Raw genomic sequence first — 19,441 nt, 5'->3', positions numbered from 1 at the left:
AGAATAGCCGCTGAGGCGCTGAAGACTGGCGACTGACGACTGCGGAACGTGAAGAGCTCGAGAAGTTTGCGGGGAAGAACCGAGCCGCTGTGAAGAGCAGCCATGCTGGATCTGAAGAGTCCGCCGACTCCGCTGGCTGGGGACTACCTGCCGCGCGGCACTCCGCTCACCAACCTGTCCATGCTGTTCTCAGGTCAGTAGTGTGTGCCGGGGTGGCCAGAGGTCATCACACAATGGTCCGTCAGGGTGTCAACCGTCGGCAGGGGTTGAGGGTGGCGGCGCAGAGTTGGTTGAATTTTAATTTTGTCTGTTTGATAGGCTTACAGGCAATTGCTTCGCTGGTTCGCTGGTTCGTTCGCTGTTGATGTCCGTGACATGGCACTTCGCATTTTCTGGTTGTACAGTGGATCTAGTAAGGATCTCCAGACGCAAGTAGATGGCGTTGAGCCTCAGTCGAGTCCATGTGAGACTCAAGGAGAGGTCACTACCGAGCTGGGCCCGATGGGGCGGGGGGGGGGGGGTGGCGAGGTCACGGTGCGGGTGACCTGTCAAACAGCCCCGGCGCGGTGGGGCACTGCCGCAGGCAAATGGCGCACACCAGCGTTGTTCCATATCGAGGTGGTGGGCCGAGCGGCCGGTTAGCTTCGCAGTTGGCTGCTTGGAAGGAAAGGATAATGAGGCATGGGTTTGCTGTGGCCGGCTCATCTACTGTCAACTATGGTGAACCCAAAGTAATGCAAATGTGATGTTGGTAATGCAGCTAGCAATGGAATGCTAGCGAATGCTCCGGGAGCCCAGCAGCTATAAGGATTAAGATTATTTGTGTCTCCTGAAATTTTCATTGAATATAATTGAAGCAATAGAAAGATCGTATCGGTCGCCAGTTTTTTGACCGGCTGGCGTTTCATGCGTAGAGCGCCCTTCGGCAAATAATTATCACGCAGGTGATTTTTTTTGCTGGTAAGATGGGCTTTTAAGGTCAAATCAAGTCGCTAAGAGAAGATTAGGAAAAGTGGACGAATGCCAGATTTTTGTGCATGAAGTCTGGAGTTTCAAAAAGCTAAAAGTTATTATACGTGTAAGCTAAAAAACAATAAGATCAGTTAATAAAAATATTTAACCCGAAATTAGCCTCTGTTTTGTCTGACTGCATGGTTGCGTGATGTAAGACACCGGTCCAACCGGGTTCAACCCGGCCCAACCAGGTTCGGCTTGCCTTTTTTTAACATAAATTTGGCCCGAACCTTTTGAAAGAAAGGAATCACAAGGACAAAGTCCCCGCTAAGCTGAGCTTGTTCCGTTGACCCTACTCTCTACCCTCCGATCAAGCAATTCCTGGTCTATGGCAGAATTTAGAGTCCAAATTTTAACGTGCGCACATAGCCGCGCACGGCCGGTCCCCTCACTGACTTCGCCTGGCAGCGGCCTGCAACCAACCACAACCATGCCCGTCAGGAGGCTCAAAAACGTCAAGCACACGTCACGTTTCGAACCCGGACTTTTGCAACCGGGACGTGCGCTCTCACCACATGGCACATGGAGTCCAACGCTCTACCGACCGAGCTACCGGAACGGACATTTACCTTGGGGTTTCGCCTCGTGACATTGACAGACGTCAGACACTTTGGCCGAACTTTAGCCGAAACACTGAGCAAGCTGCGCAGGGCGATAGGTGCTCGTAGCGTTGAGGCTGGGTAACCTGTGAGCTGAATGCGATGTCGTGAGTTCGAGCCCCACTGCCGGGTCTGGTTTTATCTAGACACGAACCAGAACCTTTCCGGCTTCTACTGCAACTTCGATAAGCACGATGACATCTTTCCCCAATATCCTTTCCAAAAGTCAAAATTATCGCTTATAAATGTTTAGCTAAGATTCATTTTTTTAAGAAAATATTTTTGGTCATTTGTCTGGAGCCATTTCAACTCTTTTTTCTTTTCTGCTTCTTATCGACCCGATAAACCCCACCAAAACTGAACGTGCCAAATGAAAAATATCTAACTCAAACAACAGTTAAGAAAAGCCTCATCATGCATCATGAAAAGCATCATGCAACTATCGACTGAATAGTTGCATGCTATGAATACGTCCTAGATTTCAATTATCATTGTTCAACATTTTGGCTGGAACTGACGCTGCCTCTGGCTTGCCCGTTTGTTTGAGATAATGATTCCCTTCAGTCGCATTCTTGCCGGTTCCACATGAACAGGATACCACCATACCGGGGTGAACGCACCCGCAACCATCATCCCCTCCCCTCAGCCTCGGCGCAGTGGCGGGCGGCCCTGGGCGGCCCACTCCCGGCGCTACGCACGCCCGATGCGCTGTGATACCGCGTCACTCCCCCTCTCTCCTTTCCCCACAATGACCGGTGACCTCACTTCCCTCGGGATTTGGACTCGCCCTACCCCGACCGTAGCGCCACGTGGTGGCTCTGGAGATCTTAAATAGACCCACTGTACAGACTACTGGAGGACTGAGCAGATATTTTCTTCACTCTCTGCATCAGTTACAAGCGTTGAAACCTCGATGCATAATTTTCAGTGTCTTGTGATGTTTTAGTGGAAATTAATTCACCCGCAAAGGGCTCTAAGCTCTGTGTTTGTTCTCCAACACATTCACAAATATACAGCTACAAACTGATAATTATTATCCATCTGGAATGTCCATTTTCACTGAGGTTATTCGCTTAGCCATAAGACCGTCTTATGTAAAGCATCAAGCCAACGTAGCAACATTCATCGCCATTTCTAGCTACGTGCAAAACTCGCTGTTTGATTAACATTTCTTCCAACATCTGTTTACCGGGGCAGAGATCACAAACCTAGATTTTTTATTCGAGGTTTTGCAATGCAGCCGACGTCCGACGGGCGTCTTACGAAAATTTATGACGTGTGTTCTAGAGCCATAAGGCGTCACTGCGAATGACACGCAATGTTTGAACTCGCTCAATCGTTTCACTGCAAATGTCCAGCGAGCATTGATATGCATACGTGCAAAGAATAATTGTGGGTGCTACTGTTTCTGTTTTGCTCTGTTAGTGATGCTAGCGAGCGCCATACGAGCTGTAGCTCATGTACTACTAACACTACTGATATGGAATGCCTTTTCTCGCCTTCTTGATTGATTAAATTCATGTCACCTGTTGTATGTATTTACGTGTAATTCCTAAACTTGTCTCAACTCTCGTTGAATCAAAGTAAATCATCTTTGTTCAAAGGAAACCTATATTAATACATGTTGGTCATGATGTTGTATGCACATTGCAGCCCCATTCTGAGGCTGCCTGATGCATGCCATTTCTTGTTAATTGCCAAATTTGATTAACTATGTTCCGTTGTAGGCTTTTGCTGCCTTGTGCTCTATTCTTCTTTACCATTTTATATTGTCATCATCATAATCTTCAACTGGTGAGTTCAGCAGGAACGAGACTCGTTTTCAACATCATGCTTGTCAACCTTATCAACTTATAGTTCCCGTCCTTAGGAAGGCAAACGTCACGTGCGCAGTGTGCAGTGTAGACCATGCAGGATCTGTAGTTGTTTATGGTAAGCTATGGATACCCTGAGCTATGGTATGACATGACACTCAGATGCCGTATAACATGTTAACTCAAACATACAACGTGTTGTAAGTTAATAATTGAAATTACAATCGTGTTTGAGACAGAATAAAAAGGGAGCTGCTAAGACCCTCGAATTCATAACGCTGCCGCTAGATGTCACTAGTAGGAACGCCTGCGATGATGCTGTGCCGCATGGCCTTAAGCCCGGCTGCAGGCGTCCTACATATACCGAACCAAGGCGCAAGACATGACCATTTGTCATCGGAGAGCGAATTTACAAATGCTGTTGCCAAGTCTTAAGGCTTACTCATGAAGTTGACATTAATTGTTTTTCCTTTATTTTTTTAGTTTTCCCAACATCAATGCGGTAAAATACCAAAAATAAGTTACTTGTTATAAGTATCTATAGTAAGGAGGACGATAATTATATGTAAAGCAGCGTCATATCGATTCGCGCTCGAAGCTTAACTTAAACAAAGGATGCATTTCTGATATTTATAGGTTTTGTTTACTTATAAATTTTCGACAAGAACAAATAAATTACAGTCACCCGTCGTTAACGTAATTCAAAAATTAACCTTCCTCCACCCGTCCTTCTTACGTTAACATTTTCGTGAGCCATCCTAAATATATGAAATATATCATACCATAATGTTTCTAGCTTCTAAAAGCTTGACTGCTACAGTACAAGCTCATAAAAAGTAGTCCTAGTTTCACAACCGCAAACTGCCTGGCCTCTAGAACTCTCAACATTTGACAAACTGCCATCGGCTCCGGCCACTCGGCAGGCCAGCGGTCGGGCTAGGCCAGCGGTGGCATTATAAAATCCCAGCCAGTCATGTGTAGCGCCCTTCCTCCCCTGGCCCAGCGAGGTCCAACGGAGCGAACCCTGTCAGAGTCTAGAGTCACGCTCATTTGTTGCTGGACCACTGGTTTTTCAAGGATGGTCGACGCTAAAACCCGAACACAAACCCTTCTGAAATTAACATATGAAAACGTTCGTTATGGTTTAGTGCTTGAATGTCATTAGTGTAAGATGTCGAAGAGAGGAGTAAAAACTACGATGAACACACGAATACGACTGTGATATTTAAACTGCACTCTGGTAATCAAATAATTACTGTTTGCATTCCATGTCATAACGTTTTTCGTACCTAATACCTATGCTTCGTAAAAAGTTTCCAGTTCTTCTTTAGTAAGTCTTTTTATAATCTTTATAAACCCTTTACAATTAATGCCATCCGTATAGTTAGCTATTCTGCGAGTCAAAAGATGTTGTCATGCAAGTACTTGTGCATCGTGCACCGCATATTTCCGAATCGAGGAATATGGACGTTGGTATGGTAATACGTTTAGTACAAATTTCACTCACATCACTACCAATTTTGTGTTTCTTTCATTTCAGATCCTGCTTACAAGGCGGCATGGGGAGCTCACACTTCTCAAGCACAAGGTGAGTGGCTCCCTTCTCAGTTCGCTTCGCGCGACCATCCCGCATGCACTCGTCTTGTTTCTCACGCGGAAAACTTTATTGAACTTCCGACTATGTTGTTCGATGAATTTAAGCACCGTCATTAATATTTCATCGGATTGACTCACTGTTTTGAACGACTCGCTTTATTGAGAGGAGCTTCTAAAAGAGTCCGATCGAGTGTTACACCTCACCAACTGACAAAGTTGTGAAGCACCCTCGGCCGGCCCTCGGCGAGTCTCCGTCTGGAGGCGGTGCAATCACGCCGTGTCCGAGTTAACCTCATCTCCCCAACACCGTTCGGCAATCAGTGGCCGCTCTGCCGCCGCGCGCCGGAACCGGCCGCAAAAATCAATAGCGCCGCCGGCTCTCTGACCAAACACGGCTCTGCGGCTCTGCCGGGAGGCGCCTGTCCGCGACCCGTCACCTCCCCGGGTGTCTCTGCGAGCCCGCTGCCGCTGCCGTCCCTCTAGTGTCCCCGCTACTGCCGCGACAGCTCTGACTCCGCTCACCATCGAACCGACTCGAGTGCCGTTGAATTTCATCAATGGATGTATCGGGAGCGTCGATTTCAATATCTCTCCATCGGCCGACAGCCGGTCGGCGTCGCGACGCGCTGGGCCGTGCGCGACTCCTGTTTGCCAGAGCAGCGGGCCGCGAAATCCGACAAGAAAAGTCTTTCGCGGTGCGCCGGCGCGAACGGTGAACAAACGTTGGCCGCCGATGCTGGGAGAGCGATTGACTGGTGGCGGGCAGAGCGAGGAGTGGGTAGAGGGGCGGGGTGCCGCTGGCGTGACACTGTTGAGCTGTCAAAGCGGCGAGACTGGTGAGGGCGTGTTGAAAACGACGCCAAGACGAGGAGAAACTTAAAAGGGTTCTTTCCGTGTCAGCTAAACCTTTTGCGTTAGTTTTACAGTAATAATTATGGCTAAATATAAAAACACATTTGATGAAAATTGTTAAAAGCATTGAAGCTGAATAAAACGTAACCATAAATGACTAGGTGATGAGTATGAATGCCATTTTCTTGTGCAGGGTTGTTACAAAGCAGCGCCTCTCCGCCATTTTCTTATGTTCATTTTCAAAGCCTGGCGACACTAGACAGAAATCTCCGCTCCCTCACATCTATCAGCCTACCGCAACATCTCTGCTCCCCACGCGTCCGCTCGCCCGCGACTGTTACAGCAGTGGCGCGGGGATGACGCGCTCCCGGGTCGACATTCATTAGCATCAGACGGGCCATTTGTAGCCGAGGAACCGCTGACGACCTGGGCGGGACCGCTGTCTGTGGGGGGCGGCTACGCGACATGGGCACAGACGGGGGTGACTTGAGGGACTGATGGGGACTGACCGAGTGAAGGATCCGCTGCCACTGCTGTTATTCAGGGCTGGGCTTGTAAAGTTATACTCACCCTCCATGAAAGAGATGGGTGCTGAATTTATGGGTTTTCTTTTTATGATGATACGTTTTGTTTGAGCTTTCAGCAGACGTATCTGTTGAATAAGAGAATAGCGACGTAAAATCTTAAGCTGGGCCGCTGAGTACTGTGAAAATTCCGACATCTGGCAATAACTTCCACCATCCAAACCCTTCTGCGCGTGTTAGCTGTTGAAGTTGAATGGTGTAACTCATATTTTGAGCCCGATATCGCTCCGACATAAACTTTGCGTACATCTTTGACTCGAAGCAGTCAACCACTGAAACCTCCACCGAAACTACCACTCGACTGTCGAAAGATGGACTCGACTGCCAAAAGACTCCGTCATTCCTCTTGCTCTCTGTTTCTATGCCTCCTGGAGAGCTGCGGCCGGCGGCTGTCCTGATTGCCTGGATGCCGGTAATGCTGTTGATGTTGCTCGTTACCATTCCTACCGCCACTGCCGCCACCGCCGCCACCGCCACCGCCGTCGCCGCCACCGCCGCCACCACTCTGGCGCGCCTCGCTAGCATCGTTAGCACACATTATCGGCGCTGAATGGGATCGCCGCCAGTTACTTTCAATTCTTCCTCTCTGCTCGCCTCCCCCGGCGGCTCTTGTTAGTCGTAATTCATGTGTGAATCGCTTTGATGGCTACATATACCCAATTTACGGTGGATGAGCATTGTTGGCGGACGGGAAGGGTCCGCCGCCGCCGCCGCCGCCGCCCCCGGCCAGATTAAACAAATTGAATCTGGGCATAACGAGTCGATTCATTTGGCCACTGTCAGCGTTCAAAGGCTCGCCGACAGAGACTGACCCGGATGTATTGTGTGGCTTGATCCAGTTATCTTGCAAACAGCCAACTACAGACGTTTGGTCCCCCAGCTTGCGACAAGTGATATGAAGAAGGCTATTCATGCGATGGAAATGGTCAAAGTGGATATGTGCTGGCGTTTTCACGGTTTGTTATGGTTTGAGTAGACTTTTATTAGGTCTTTTGGGGTTGCTAAAAAGATGTTTGAAATTCACCGAACGACAAGCTAAGGCGATTGTTTTTTTTTCTAAAAAAAAGAAATGTCGGTAAAAAGCAAAAACTGAAGACCTTTTTTCGGTCATTTCAAAGTTCTATAAGACACAAAAATGGCGACTGATAACACTTCATCGTGTTTCAGACGGTGGTTTCGAGACGAGTTCAGCAACAGCTGACGTGATTTATCTACTCTTGTCCATTTATCGCGCTAATTCCCTCCAGTATAGACCCACCTACACAGGACCGCCACCTCTCCCAGGTTAGGGGTGAAATTCGGCCGACTATCATTTCCCAGGTCACACCGAGCTTTCTGCTGTCGGCAGCTCACTCTGACACCGCCACCCCGCTCAGACAGAATGGATGACGATGAATCACGACAGCATACAGACCAACAAAGACGGAACGCCCCGCCAAACGAGGTCCTGACATGGGACATGGTGTCTGGTACACCATACGACCTCACCGTCCATACGGGGAATTCTTGTGAAAACGGTTAACTAGAATCGAGCCTTGTGATTTGGCAGACTGAAACATATTTGTCATCATTTTCTACTGCAAAAAAAGTCTGCTCAGCAACTTAAATTGGATGTTCTATGGCCGTTCTGCAGCACATTTATCAAACTTACCTCTACCTTTAGTTGCGTGCAATGCAAAAGTTTGCTGAGGATTGCGGAAGACAATGTTTGTTTTGCAACCAGCTATTGAGATTGAGGAAAAGTCAATGTTTTTTTTTTGTTTTTTTTTTTAAACAATAACATGTAATATGTGCGCCTTTATCTACTACGTTAAACACCTGTGATTTAAAAAGTTCACAAATGTGCTTCACTAAACTTTTTTTAACCCACGAGCCGCTGGGGGGGGGGGCATAAAGTTGCCCCCCCCCTTTACGTTTTGTGGAATATCTCCGAAACGCGATGAGCTACGAACGTGAAACTTGGCATAGCTTCAAATGAATACCTAGGCAATGTTTGAAGAAATTTTGGTGGTTGTAGCACCTAAGATGACGTCACAGTGACGTCATAAAGTTTTGTCGTTTTCCGATATGGACCGTTTCTGATGACGCTGAGCATGAAACTCATTTGTAAATGAACTAGACAGCATCTGCTGTCATCCTAAAACATCTAAGTACACTTCCATCTAGTTCCTAGCCAATAATCGGCCCTTTATATTCGGTCCCATATATCTGATGTATCGTGAGGAAACTGAGAGTCGCAAATCTATAATTTGACTTATGACGTCACTGTGACGTCATTTCAAATGGGATCGACACCAAATTCGGACACAACCTCCGCTAGGTATTCAGAAAGATGTGTGCAAAGTTTCGCTTCTCTATCCCTTCGCGTTGCGACGATATCGTCGCGGAAGTAAAGGGGGGGCAACTATATGCCCCCCCCCCCCAGCGGCCGGCGGGTGGCGCGGAGGCCCAGCGGCCGCCGGGTTAAATACCTGAAAATCTAAAAACTTTCTACGTCAAATTGTTTGAGATAGGTATGCCTAGCTTGCCCGTTCTTTTGGCGATTCCTTCAAAGTGGTTTCTGCTGCGAATTCAGTGCTCGCCTGGCCATCGTGGCCCCTGCTGGTTCGTCGATCGATTCGACGCGAAATCCTGGCTGTGAACACCCCGTGCAAGCTGCATGACTGATTTATAAACCGGTGTGGTTACCTTGCCTAAAGCGACGAAAGGCCAACACTTGACTGCCCATTGGATCCGTGCAGCGTACGTCGCTGTAAAATGGCCGATAAGGACAGACGTTTGGCTTTGTATATCTACCCTAATGGCCGACCTAGGGCTATGTTGGAACGTTCCTGGCAGCGATATGAACCCGCATGGCGATTTGTGCTGAAATGGCACGGTTACAGCTGGATTTATTTCGGGTTATAGCGGATACTTTCTGTCGTTATTATTCGTAAACCGCACAATTTCGATGGTCAGCATGGACTACCTGAAGATATTTACGTTGAGGGTAAACGTTGTCAATGGTGAACGCTGTACTTTCGACGTCATTTGAGATCGCTTTCTTGGCGTACTACGGCGGTAATGAGGCGCCCACTTCGCTGTTATCGCATGAAATTGTAGCAGCAATGTGACGATTTTCAGCAGCAGTGTGCGTTACAGTCCGTACCCGATGAGGTACTGAACATACAATTACACACCTTTGGAATGATCAGTGTTTGATAACGTGTTGCATTGAGAACAAAGGAAAGAATGTTGTGCGGCATTCCGCATAGAAATACTTTTAGTTTTGGTCTGATATGGGATTCCTTGACGCCGTGCTTTCAAAATCTGAAAAGCAAAAGTGGAGATTGCTTGACCTACCAGCCTCCTAACAAAATAAATTGAAGCCCAAATACCACCGTATTTTTGCTCTCCAACTTTGTTTGATGTTCCGCCCGGCGCCCTCACATTAATTGATTTGTTGTTCTGTTTCAGCGTATTCACACAACAGTCTCTCGAGCGTGGCAAAGTCGTCATTGGAGGCGGGCCATGCACATCTCAGGCAACCAGGTGAGGAAACAATAAAACTGACGGGAGCTCGCGATGAGAAAGGAGGGAGGGGGGATAAAATGCAGTTCTTGCAGTGTTATTGACGTTCTTAGTGTGTCGATCCAAACCAGACTCCTATGACCTTCGCTATTTTAGGCATGGGGAGGATGCAGAGAACAACATTAACTTACTTGATAACCGTTCTTCGTGTAACCTTACCAATCACACTGAGCCTTCTGGCCAGTCTCTTACACCGACCAGCCTCCCTAACCAGCCCCCCACCCCACCCCACCAGCAACCCCCCCACCCTCCGCACGTCTCTTTCCGCCGCGCTGCGCTGCGATCTCGGCTCGGCTCCTGATTGGTGTCCAGTGCCGCCCTCCGTCCAGTGTCCACCCCCGTCATCAGCGGTGGCCGATCGGTCCCACCGCCACAGAGTGGGAGGTAATGGACGCCCACTATGGCGCTCCGCTCGGCTGAAAGGCCGGCATGCCACGCCAGAGGAGCGGCTCACCCCGTCAGAGAACCGGCATTCCCTACCATGGCAGGAGAGGGTAGCTTTAGACAGCTTGTTGGCCAAAACTGGGAGGTTGAAGAGGCGAAATTTTGTTGTGATTTACAGTTTTACGTAAGTTTGATAATCGGCCTGATTTTCGACCTTTGAAAAGTATTGACAAAAGCATGATACAATGAAGATTATTCGTGCCTGCAGATAAATTTTTTATTATAATTGAAAAGTGGCAATGAAATCAGAGCAGTTGTTGAGGATGCTGTCAATTAACCAGCTGACCTGACCGACAGTCGTCCCGGCGTGGTCCTCGCGGTCGACTGGCCGGTCCAATCGATGGTTCGTGCCGCCGTCCTCTCCGTGACTGGGTCGGTTCCCATAACGAGCCCACGCCGTCTGACCGGTCACTCGATAGCCCGCTAACAGTCGCCAAAAATGGACACCGACGCGCCGCGTATATGACCTAGGGCCTTGGGGCGGGCCGGGAAAAGGCCGGGTTATGGTGAATAGCTGCGCGTAATATAAAGGACAGTGCAGCAAAAGGCGATTGCCATGGCATGGATGGTAGGGATTTTCGCTTGACCTTCGCATAGCTAAATTAAGCGCGTTTTTTTTTGGGGGGGGGGCCTGCATATTGAACAATTATTAGTTAGACAGAACGCCAGCTTTCAGTTATAATTCATCAATTGTTGAGACTTAGGGTAGGCATTGTGCACATTCGTTGCACATTATCAACAAACACTTAACCCTCGCCGGCCGAGGGGGGGGGCGGGTGCCGCCCCCCCCCCCATAGGGTTTTTTCGCGATAGCTCCAAACACGCTGGCGATAGAGAGCTGAAACTTGGCATACCTGACCTTTGATCCAAGCCGCATCTTTTGACACCAACCGCATTTTTGGGTCAGGTCAGGTCACTGACCTATGACGTCATAAGTGAACCTCTGCACGGTCTTCAAATGTCGCAACTTCGCAACGCCCTCACTGCCAGAGGAGATGTCACAGGGAAATGAAACTTGCAGAATCTAGTATCCATTATGAGTCCCACAACTTGTATATCTCGGATTTTTCTTAAAGGTCATATGAGGTCAGGTCATTTTAGTGACCTCACCATTATAAGTCAATGGGGAAAAATGAAAACTGCTATTCTGGCGCCGGGAACGATCTCCAACTATCTCAAGCACACAGAATCGTGATCTTATGCACTCCTTGCAAGGTTAGATGCGTCACTTTTGCAATGTTGACCTTGCGTGACGTCATTTATGACGTCATCAAGGTCATATTAGTTTTTCGTCAATAACTCTTGATCAAATTGAGCTAGCGAGTCGGAAAAGCCACCAATGGACTCAGGAAGACCTGCCGAATCGAATGATATGCGACATGACCTCTTTCGACCAACTTCGTGACCTGGGGGTGCTGACCTGACCTTGACCTGAGGTCAACACCCCAAGTTGACCTGACCCGGACAAAAAGTATATTATTCAACGCGCCTGAGCGAGACGAACACGATGCTGCCAAAATCGGCGCTCTGCGGCCGTTTTTTGCGAAGTTATTCACCAAAAACTGAACCGTACCTTGGGGCACTTGACCTGACCTCAGAGGTCACCGGTTGACCTAGGACCTTAAAATCGGGTACCAATCTCTGCGTCTCGTAACGGCGCACACGCTCGTTTTTTCCGCGACGCGCTAGCTCCACCAGGGGCGAAACGGCGAGGGGGGGTCGTACCCGCCCCCCCCCCCCCTCGGCCGGCGCGTATGTAGAAAACCAATAGGTCCGGCGAGGGTTAAGACACTACCAGCTTCATGCGTAGATACTCGCCACCTGCGCCGCATGTCCCTCATCATACGCTGATTCAACATCAAAGTCGAAGACTCGAGGTGTCGTTCGGAGCCGGGCCCCGTCCGTCGCCAACCCCTCTCCCTCACTCTGCCTTCTCTCGTTGGCTCTGCTCTCTCCCGGCTAATGGAGCCAAACAGAGACCGGCTGCCTTTCAGACGGGCGGTGGCGGCGGAATGGTGTTGAGCGGGGTATTAGCCACGCGTCAGCGCGCCGCCCTTACTGCCGCCCCCGCCCCCGCCCTCGCTGCCGTCTGCGGCCATTACTGGGCTAGACGGGTGACGAACGGAGTAGAAGGGAGTTGACGGCTGTGTGTAGACGGGGACGACTGGAGAGGGATAGGCGGTTAACGATGGATTGAAGATGGACGGTGGCTTACTGGTGGATCATGTAAGAATGATATCTACACACGGTTGCGTTTGACGGTTAACGTGTAAGACTAAGAGCTACGGACACGGCAAAACTATGATAGAAGCGAATGACCCTTGATAGGTAGACTGTCAACAGTAAACAGAGGACGACAAACGATAACGAGGGACTTACAGGGTGAAAATAAGACAGTCAGCTCCTCATATGCTCACCCTCACACCTGCCAGCTAATCTACCTGTTACATTGTTCCACACATCCGTCAGTCCCGTATAATACTTCCCACCACTCGCCCCGTCCGTAAGACCCGTACAATACTCATACTAACCCCACCCGCTCCCTACTCTCGTCAGACCCGTACCAGATGTTCGGGGCGACCAGCAGTCGGCTGGCCAGCTCGGGAACCGGTCAGATTCAGCTGTGGCAGTTCCTGCTGGAGCTGCTGTCAGACAGCGCCAATGCCGGCATCATCACCTGGGAGGGCACCAACGGCGAGTTCAAGCTGTCCGATCCTGATGAGGTGGCCAGGAAGTGGGGAGAGCGGAAGAGCAAGCCGAATATGAACTACGACAAGCTCAGCCGCGCGCTCAGGTAAAGAATGGATGTGGAGTGAGGGTCCTCAGAGGCGGATTGAGGAACTGAGACGGTGTCAAGTTGGCGTGGCTTAATGTAGATATTTGAGGAGTGTTTTTTTAGTGAAATAGGGAAACGGTGTATTTTAACGTAGCTAAATTTACTAAGCATCGTTTAGTCAGCCATTTATAGAGCAAATATTTTTTATGGGAGCTGATCTAGAACTAAATGTTTAACTTCTAACTACGGGCATTTTTAATCGTTCCTGATGCATTCGTTTCTCTATTGATTTATCAATGCCACAAATTGGCACCACGACTTTCGAGTTGCGTAGATCATATTTAATCTCCGAATGTTTCAGGTACTACTACGACAAGAACATCATGACCAAGGTGCACGGCAAGCGGTACGCGTACAAGTTCGACTTCCACGGTCTGGCAGCTGCCACCCAGCCGGCCGCGGACCCTGCCGCCTACAAGTACCAGGGCGACTTCTTCATGGGCTACCATAGCTCCTCAAAGCTGAACTTCATGACGCCCCACACGCCGATGCCGAGCAGCACAGGTGAGGACGGCTTGGGAACTTAGTGGTGTGGGGAATTGTGAATTTGGTTGGGTAGCTGGGTTTTTAAGGGTGCGTTTCACGCGACCTTTACACCACCTGGCGAGGATCTTGCCGACATAGAGATACGTTTCTAGACCAGTAGATGGCCCTAGCGCTGAACGCCGATTTGTTGTCATAGGACAAGTATCACATTTCCCCTGTCCATCCATCTGTTAGCGCAGAGGGGTTCGACTGCCGGGCCGCCCCTCCCCATCCGCGCCCCGCGAGTTCGGGGAGGAGTGGCACGGGTCCGCCGCGCCGCGCCGGTCAGGCCGGGCGGAAAGGACCAGATGTCAAGCACTCAGTCGAACCACATTGGGCCTAACCCGCGCCGACACACATGGATAGGGAAAGACCGGAATAATGAGAAGGCTAATAGAATGAGGTACAGGAAAGCAGCTTCAGTCACATTCATAGTGTTAGGGAAGTGTGGCATTTTTTGGTCAATCTTGCAAGTTTTTATTTTGTTGCCCGTATAAGCGCTGCGAAACTTGGCATAGCTTATCGTGCATCAATTTCTCATCGTGTGTGAAATTGTAGAACCCAGGTCTCAGAAGTTTAGGTCACCCAGCTCAGGCATATCCTAGGTGCTCGAAACTCGGGTTATTGCATGAGCTATCAGAATGAGCTACCTACACTGTATAGTGCCGGACTATCGCATCAGAAGGCACAGATGAATATGCTTTATAAAACGCTTACAATTTTGTCACCGCATCAGAGCTATAGTAGATGCCCGAGTCCTTTGTAAGTTGCAGTGCACGATGTAATAAGGCCATTGGTAGCTGCAACTTGTACATATGTCCCGGAATCTTATAACCGCATCCGAACTTAAATCCCCCAAGAAATCGTTCGGGTCGGAGCTTTCGAATTGTATAACAAAACTTCGTCAGCGTGTCGTAATCAGGTTCGGGGGGTATCGGTTGCAAAATTGAGGACGTTTTGCGACCGATGGAACTCCTCGTGATGAAGTGCATCAAAATAGGTACTCTTTTTATGCAAAAGTATCAACTTCGAAATTTGACCTTTTTTACCAGATCTTGACCTAACCTCCACCAGAAAGTAACCTAAGTCCTAAGCCGTCCCTCATGGTCGTCTAACCAAAACCATTGAGTTGGAAATGAAAAATTGGTCACAAAACATGCATCACACGGCCCTAGAAAAGTTGGGTTCACGTGTTGACCCTTGGTGACCTGACCTCTGTGACCTGACCTGGTATCAGTGACGTCTTTTAACAACATCTGTATGTACAAGGCAACCGACGCGTTAACCCGCGCCCTGGTGGGGTCTGTTTATAACGCGACCTGGTGGGGGGGGGGGGGGGCTATTTTTTGTCCCCCCCCCTCGTATCTCCGAAACTATTGGACGGATCCCCAAAATTCAAACGGCGTTCGAAAGGCCTGTCAAATTTGTTGAAGGAAACCAAATTTCATTGACCTCGGGGTCACCGATGACGTCACAAGTCAGGTCAAAGATGAAATGTTTCACCGTTCACGGGTCATCTAGGGAATGCGCTATAACACCGAAGAAAACGCATTTTGTCGAGAATCAGCGATAGGGCGTCAGTTGCCTAGTACATATGTTACTATAAGAGGTCACTGACATTATCAGGTCAGGTCACAGGTCAGGTCACCAAGGGTCACAGCCACAGGTCAGGTCACATGAACCTAACTTTAGGTACTAAGGTTGTGCGATGCATGTTTTATGGCCAATTTTTCATTTCCAACTCTATGGTGTTGGTTATAAGACTATCAGGTACGGCTTAGGTCACTTTCTGGTGAAGGTCAGGTCAAGGTCAGGTCAAAAAAGGTCAAATTTTAAAGTTGATAGTTTTGCATAAAATGGGTATTGATTCGATGCAGCTCGTCACGGGGAGTCTAATGATGTTCTTTGTTTTGCGCTACGGGGTCTAGAATTGCTAAACATTGAGTTTGAAAATTTGACGTCATCAATTTTGAACCGTTTTTTCGCTATAACTTCGCCAAAAAAGAGGTATCAATCTCAAATTTGGTATGTAGATAGAAAGCGGTAAGTCGAATATCACATATATTCTGGTTTTTGCGAAATTCAAAAAAACGTTTTGGATTTTTCGGCTATTATATTTAAAAAATATATTTTTTTTTATTTTTGGGGGTCAAAATCCAAAAATTTCAAAAATCTGAGATAACAGTTTTGTAGCCCTGTCAATTCTACAGCGTTTATGTCTTAATCGTTTTTTTGTATTTGCAAAGCTATAGGCCTGACAGCTCTTCCGGCGAAACCCTTTTTTGGGTCGAAAACGGCAGAACATGACGTCACTCTGACGTCATTTCCGGCCAACCTATCATAGTCTTTGGAAAAAATTTTGGTCACAATGTGTAAAATTGATGTCCGGGAGGGTACTGAAAGTTTGGTGACGATCAGCGCAGCGGTTCTGGAGATATATGGAAAAGTCTGGAGGAGGGGCAAAAAAAAGCCCCGCCCCCCCACCAGGGCGCGGGTTAATACCCTGCCAGGACGAGGGTTTTGACATAACAGTCGAACTGATCTTTGGTCTCACGTCACTTAGGGTCTATGCCTCCATGGAATTGGTAGGTATTGCTGGTTATTTTCATTATTTATGATCAGTACCGACTACCCAGGTCAGGTCAAATACCTATTGTCAAAATATACCTGTTCGCTGTTCGTAATACCACTGACACAAACTAATTGTGACATCTTTCAAAGTTGTCAGTTTCTCACAAGCTCTTCCCGGCGCACTCCCGATCAAGAGTGAGAGGCGCGTGATAGGAGACGCCTGGCTGGGCGCCGCTCATGGATAGATCGTGGGATGAGTCTCCGTCCTCCGACACGTCTGGTCACGCCGAAACTTAGCAGGGAGGGTTCAGGGCACCTCGACGGCGGCCGAACGCCAGCGGAGCGCCGTAACTAATGGGTGTGACACTGTGTCAACAAACGCCGCTGAGTGACGAGCCGAGGGGACCGTCGAAACGCGCGGGCCATACAGCCAGTGACATCTCTCGGCGATTTTATGAACTAGCTGTGCAATGACTTTCAAATGAATAGAACTGCATAGTGATGCATGCAATGATGATTCAATCTACAGGATTGTGTAGAGAATCGATGTCTTTATGATTCCTAGCAGCCACATTTTTGAAATTGTTGTCGCGGCTTTTATGCAATGCACTGCAAGATGAAAATTGTATCATGCAAAACATGGTACAAAAATTGAAAAAAGGCTTGCTAGGAAATGTTTTCCTTGACTTAGTCAGTCCAAAACTGCAAACATCACAGTCGTACGACAATCCGTTATTGAGTTCTATTCGTTTGAAATTTTGATTTTGCAATATGTTTGTCCCAATTGCTCAGTATATGTGGATTGCAGAACAACGGTTACCACTCTGTGATGACGAGGTTAACGTCCTTCATAACATATCAAAAAACGAAGGCAATCGAAGCAACGATGCTCTAGATATTTACGAAAAACGTTTCTCATAGCGTTACGCGTGAAACGCACCCTTAAGCCGGTGGTTTGAGGGATGGGTACCCGTAAAAGCCTGGATAAAAATTAAACACCGATTTGGGTAACATATATTAAGCGTCATAATGTTTTCTTTTGTACTCAATACCTCAGAATCCATGGTCAGAACATCATTTATTTTTCTTGCTTTGAAGTTTTACTAATGTCAACGTGAAAGTCTCTACGCTGCCAGATGAAGATGCGTGTAACTACCCGACACGAACTAACCGTCCCTCTCATTTCCAGGGAGCATATTCCCGTCGCCGTCGTCCTACTGGCCGAACCCGAGCGCCAACCTGTACTCCAACATCGCCGCCGCCTCGGGCCACATGACGTCACACCACCCCAGCCATATGACGTCACACATCTCGTCATACCCGCACTATGCGTGACAGACCCCCGCCAAGTGGTGGATGTGGAGCCCACCCGACGACCCGGGCGTAAGCGATAATTTCTGATAACTGTTCCGGACAGCCAGAAATGGCAATGGTTTGATTATGATTTGGTTTAGTCAATGTGGCTTTTATTCTTTTTGTTCATATGTGAGTGTTGCAATGCTTTGTTGCTACTTAATCATGCAAGACTGTGCTGATTTTACATCATTTTACATTATACTCGAATACTCCCGTTGAGAATCATTGTTTGATCTCAAGATATCCGTCAGTTTATTCCAGCAACTATGTACAAGTGTATAGTCGATATATTTAAACAGGTCAGAAATGGTACTGTGATAATGCCTGAATACTCGTAACATGCATAGCTAGTTTGGCGCTAGGACCGAGCGAATGTTCACAGCTGTAGCAAATGTCGTTGAGCTCCGTGGTTTTGACAAATGTCCGACTTGTGAACTTGTCGCAGTTGATGTCAGTGAACAGGATGGTTTAGTTGCAGCGTTGATCCTTCGAAACCTATGTGTAGGCGTTTATTTTCATCCCTCCGCATGTTTAAGGTGCGTTTTAAGTGATAGTTCCTCATCATTCTAGTCAGTCTTGTGATTGTGCAATATTGTGGCTGATGCTCCATGCCATAATTTTTTATTTTAATAAGTATTTAAGGTATATTTTGGAGGATATTATGCATGTATGTTATTATATTTATTTATGTTTCATAATTATATCGTCATTTATTATTTATTAATGTGTCCTGTAACACATGTGTCAGTGATCTCTTGGGCATTCTTTGATGTATGCCTCCTTCTTAGAACGTTCTTTTTGATGTCATCAAGGTGACGTTTATGCCAACTGGTGTTGTCCACGTATTGGTATTATTTTTGGGCACTTTATCTACATAGAGGTGACAATTTCAGTGTTTGACAGAATACTCAATACGACCCAGTGGGTTTGTAGTTGAGTATGGATACCGACTCGATCGGGTAACAAGCTACATCTCGATTTTGTAAATATAGAGAGCGCATTGTTAAGTCATGTGTACAAAGATGTCATGGGAGCCGCCGTCTACATTGAGAGAAATAAAACTGGTTTGAGATGAAGTGATTGTCTCGCATTTTCTTCCTGCATGTTACCGATGTTATTTGAGCATAGGTACCATGCATAATAAGCGAAGGCGAATTTCAAAGCCAAGCAACTGAAAGCGTTTTAGTTAGAAAACATTATTTAGGTATTTTTCTAGGCTCGAGAGCCTGCGCTCGCACGTGTTATCCTCTGGAGTCCCCATCGCCCCCCGTCCCCGTGCTGTCAGCTGGAGGCGGACAATCTGCCGCGACGGGCCGCCTCTGGCTGTCACTGCTGTCAGGACCGAAAGTTCCGCTCAGTAGAGCGAGGAATCGCACACTTTTCTGAAGTGACGCGCTGAACGCAATCGGTCTCAGCCTGTCGCCGAGCGACATATCTGCGCCAATCATTTCACAGATGTGTTGGAGTTCAGTTGGTCAGAGCAATGACCCGTGTGAGATTTTGGCAATCGCTTGCCTGATTAAATGAACGGAACTGACAGGACAGTCACTAAGGTGTTAGGAGCCGGCGGGATATTTATTTATTTATTGTTTAGGTCTGATATTCCAAAGACGACTTGCAGTACTTCAGCAAGCCATGCCGTTTATTTTCAACGGCATATCTCGACAACCTTACACCACA

At 47.9% G+C, this 19,441-nt stretch overlaps 1 protein-coding gene across 1 annotated transcript; it reads left to right on the top strand.

The window, feature by feature from the left end:
• Window positions 1-44: 44 nt before the first annotated feature.
• LOC122367993 (transcriptional regulator ERG homolog) lies at window positions 45-18,837 on the top strand. Its single transcript, XM_043341571.1, has 6 exons — window positions 45-193; window positions 4,968-5,015; window positions 9,916-9,990; window positions 13,030-13,267; window positions 13,611-13,813; window positions 17,595-18,837. Exons 1-6 carry the CDS (start codon window positions 103-105, stop codon window positions 17,738-17,740), a joined length of 801 nt encoding a protein of 266 aa, XP_043197506.1. The 5' UTR covers window positions 45-102; the 3' UTR covers window positions 17,741-18,837.
• The last annotated feature ends 604 nt before the right edge of the window (window positions 18,838-19,441 follow it).

The sequence above is a fragment of the Amphibalanus amphitrite genome, unplaced genomic scaffold (genome assembly GCF_019059575.1).
Source record: "Amphibalanus amphitrite isolate SeventyFive unplaced genomic scaffold, NRLGWU_Aamphi_draft 000913F_arrow, whole genome shotgun sequence".
In the NCBI taxonomy this organism is placed as follows: domain Eukaryota; kingdom Metazoa; phylum Arthropoda; class Thecostraca; order Balanomorpha; family Balanidae; genus Amphibalanus; species Amphibalanus amphitrite.
Note: the sequence above shows the minus strand (reverse complement) of the source record. Positions and strands in the feature narration are given on the sequence as shown.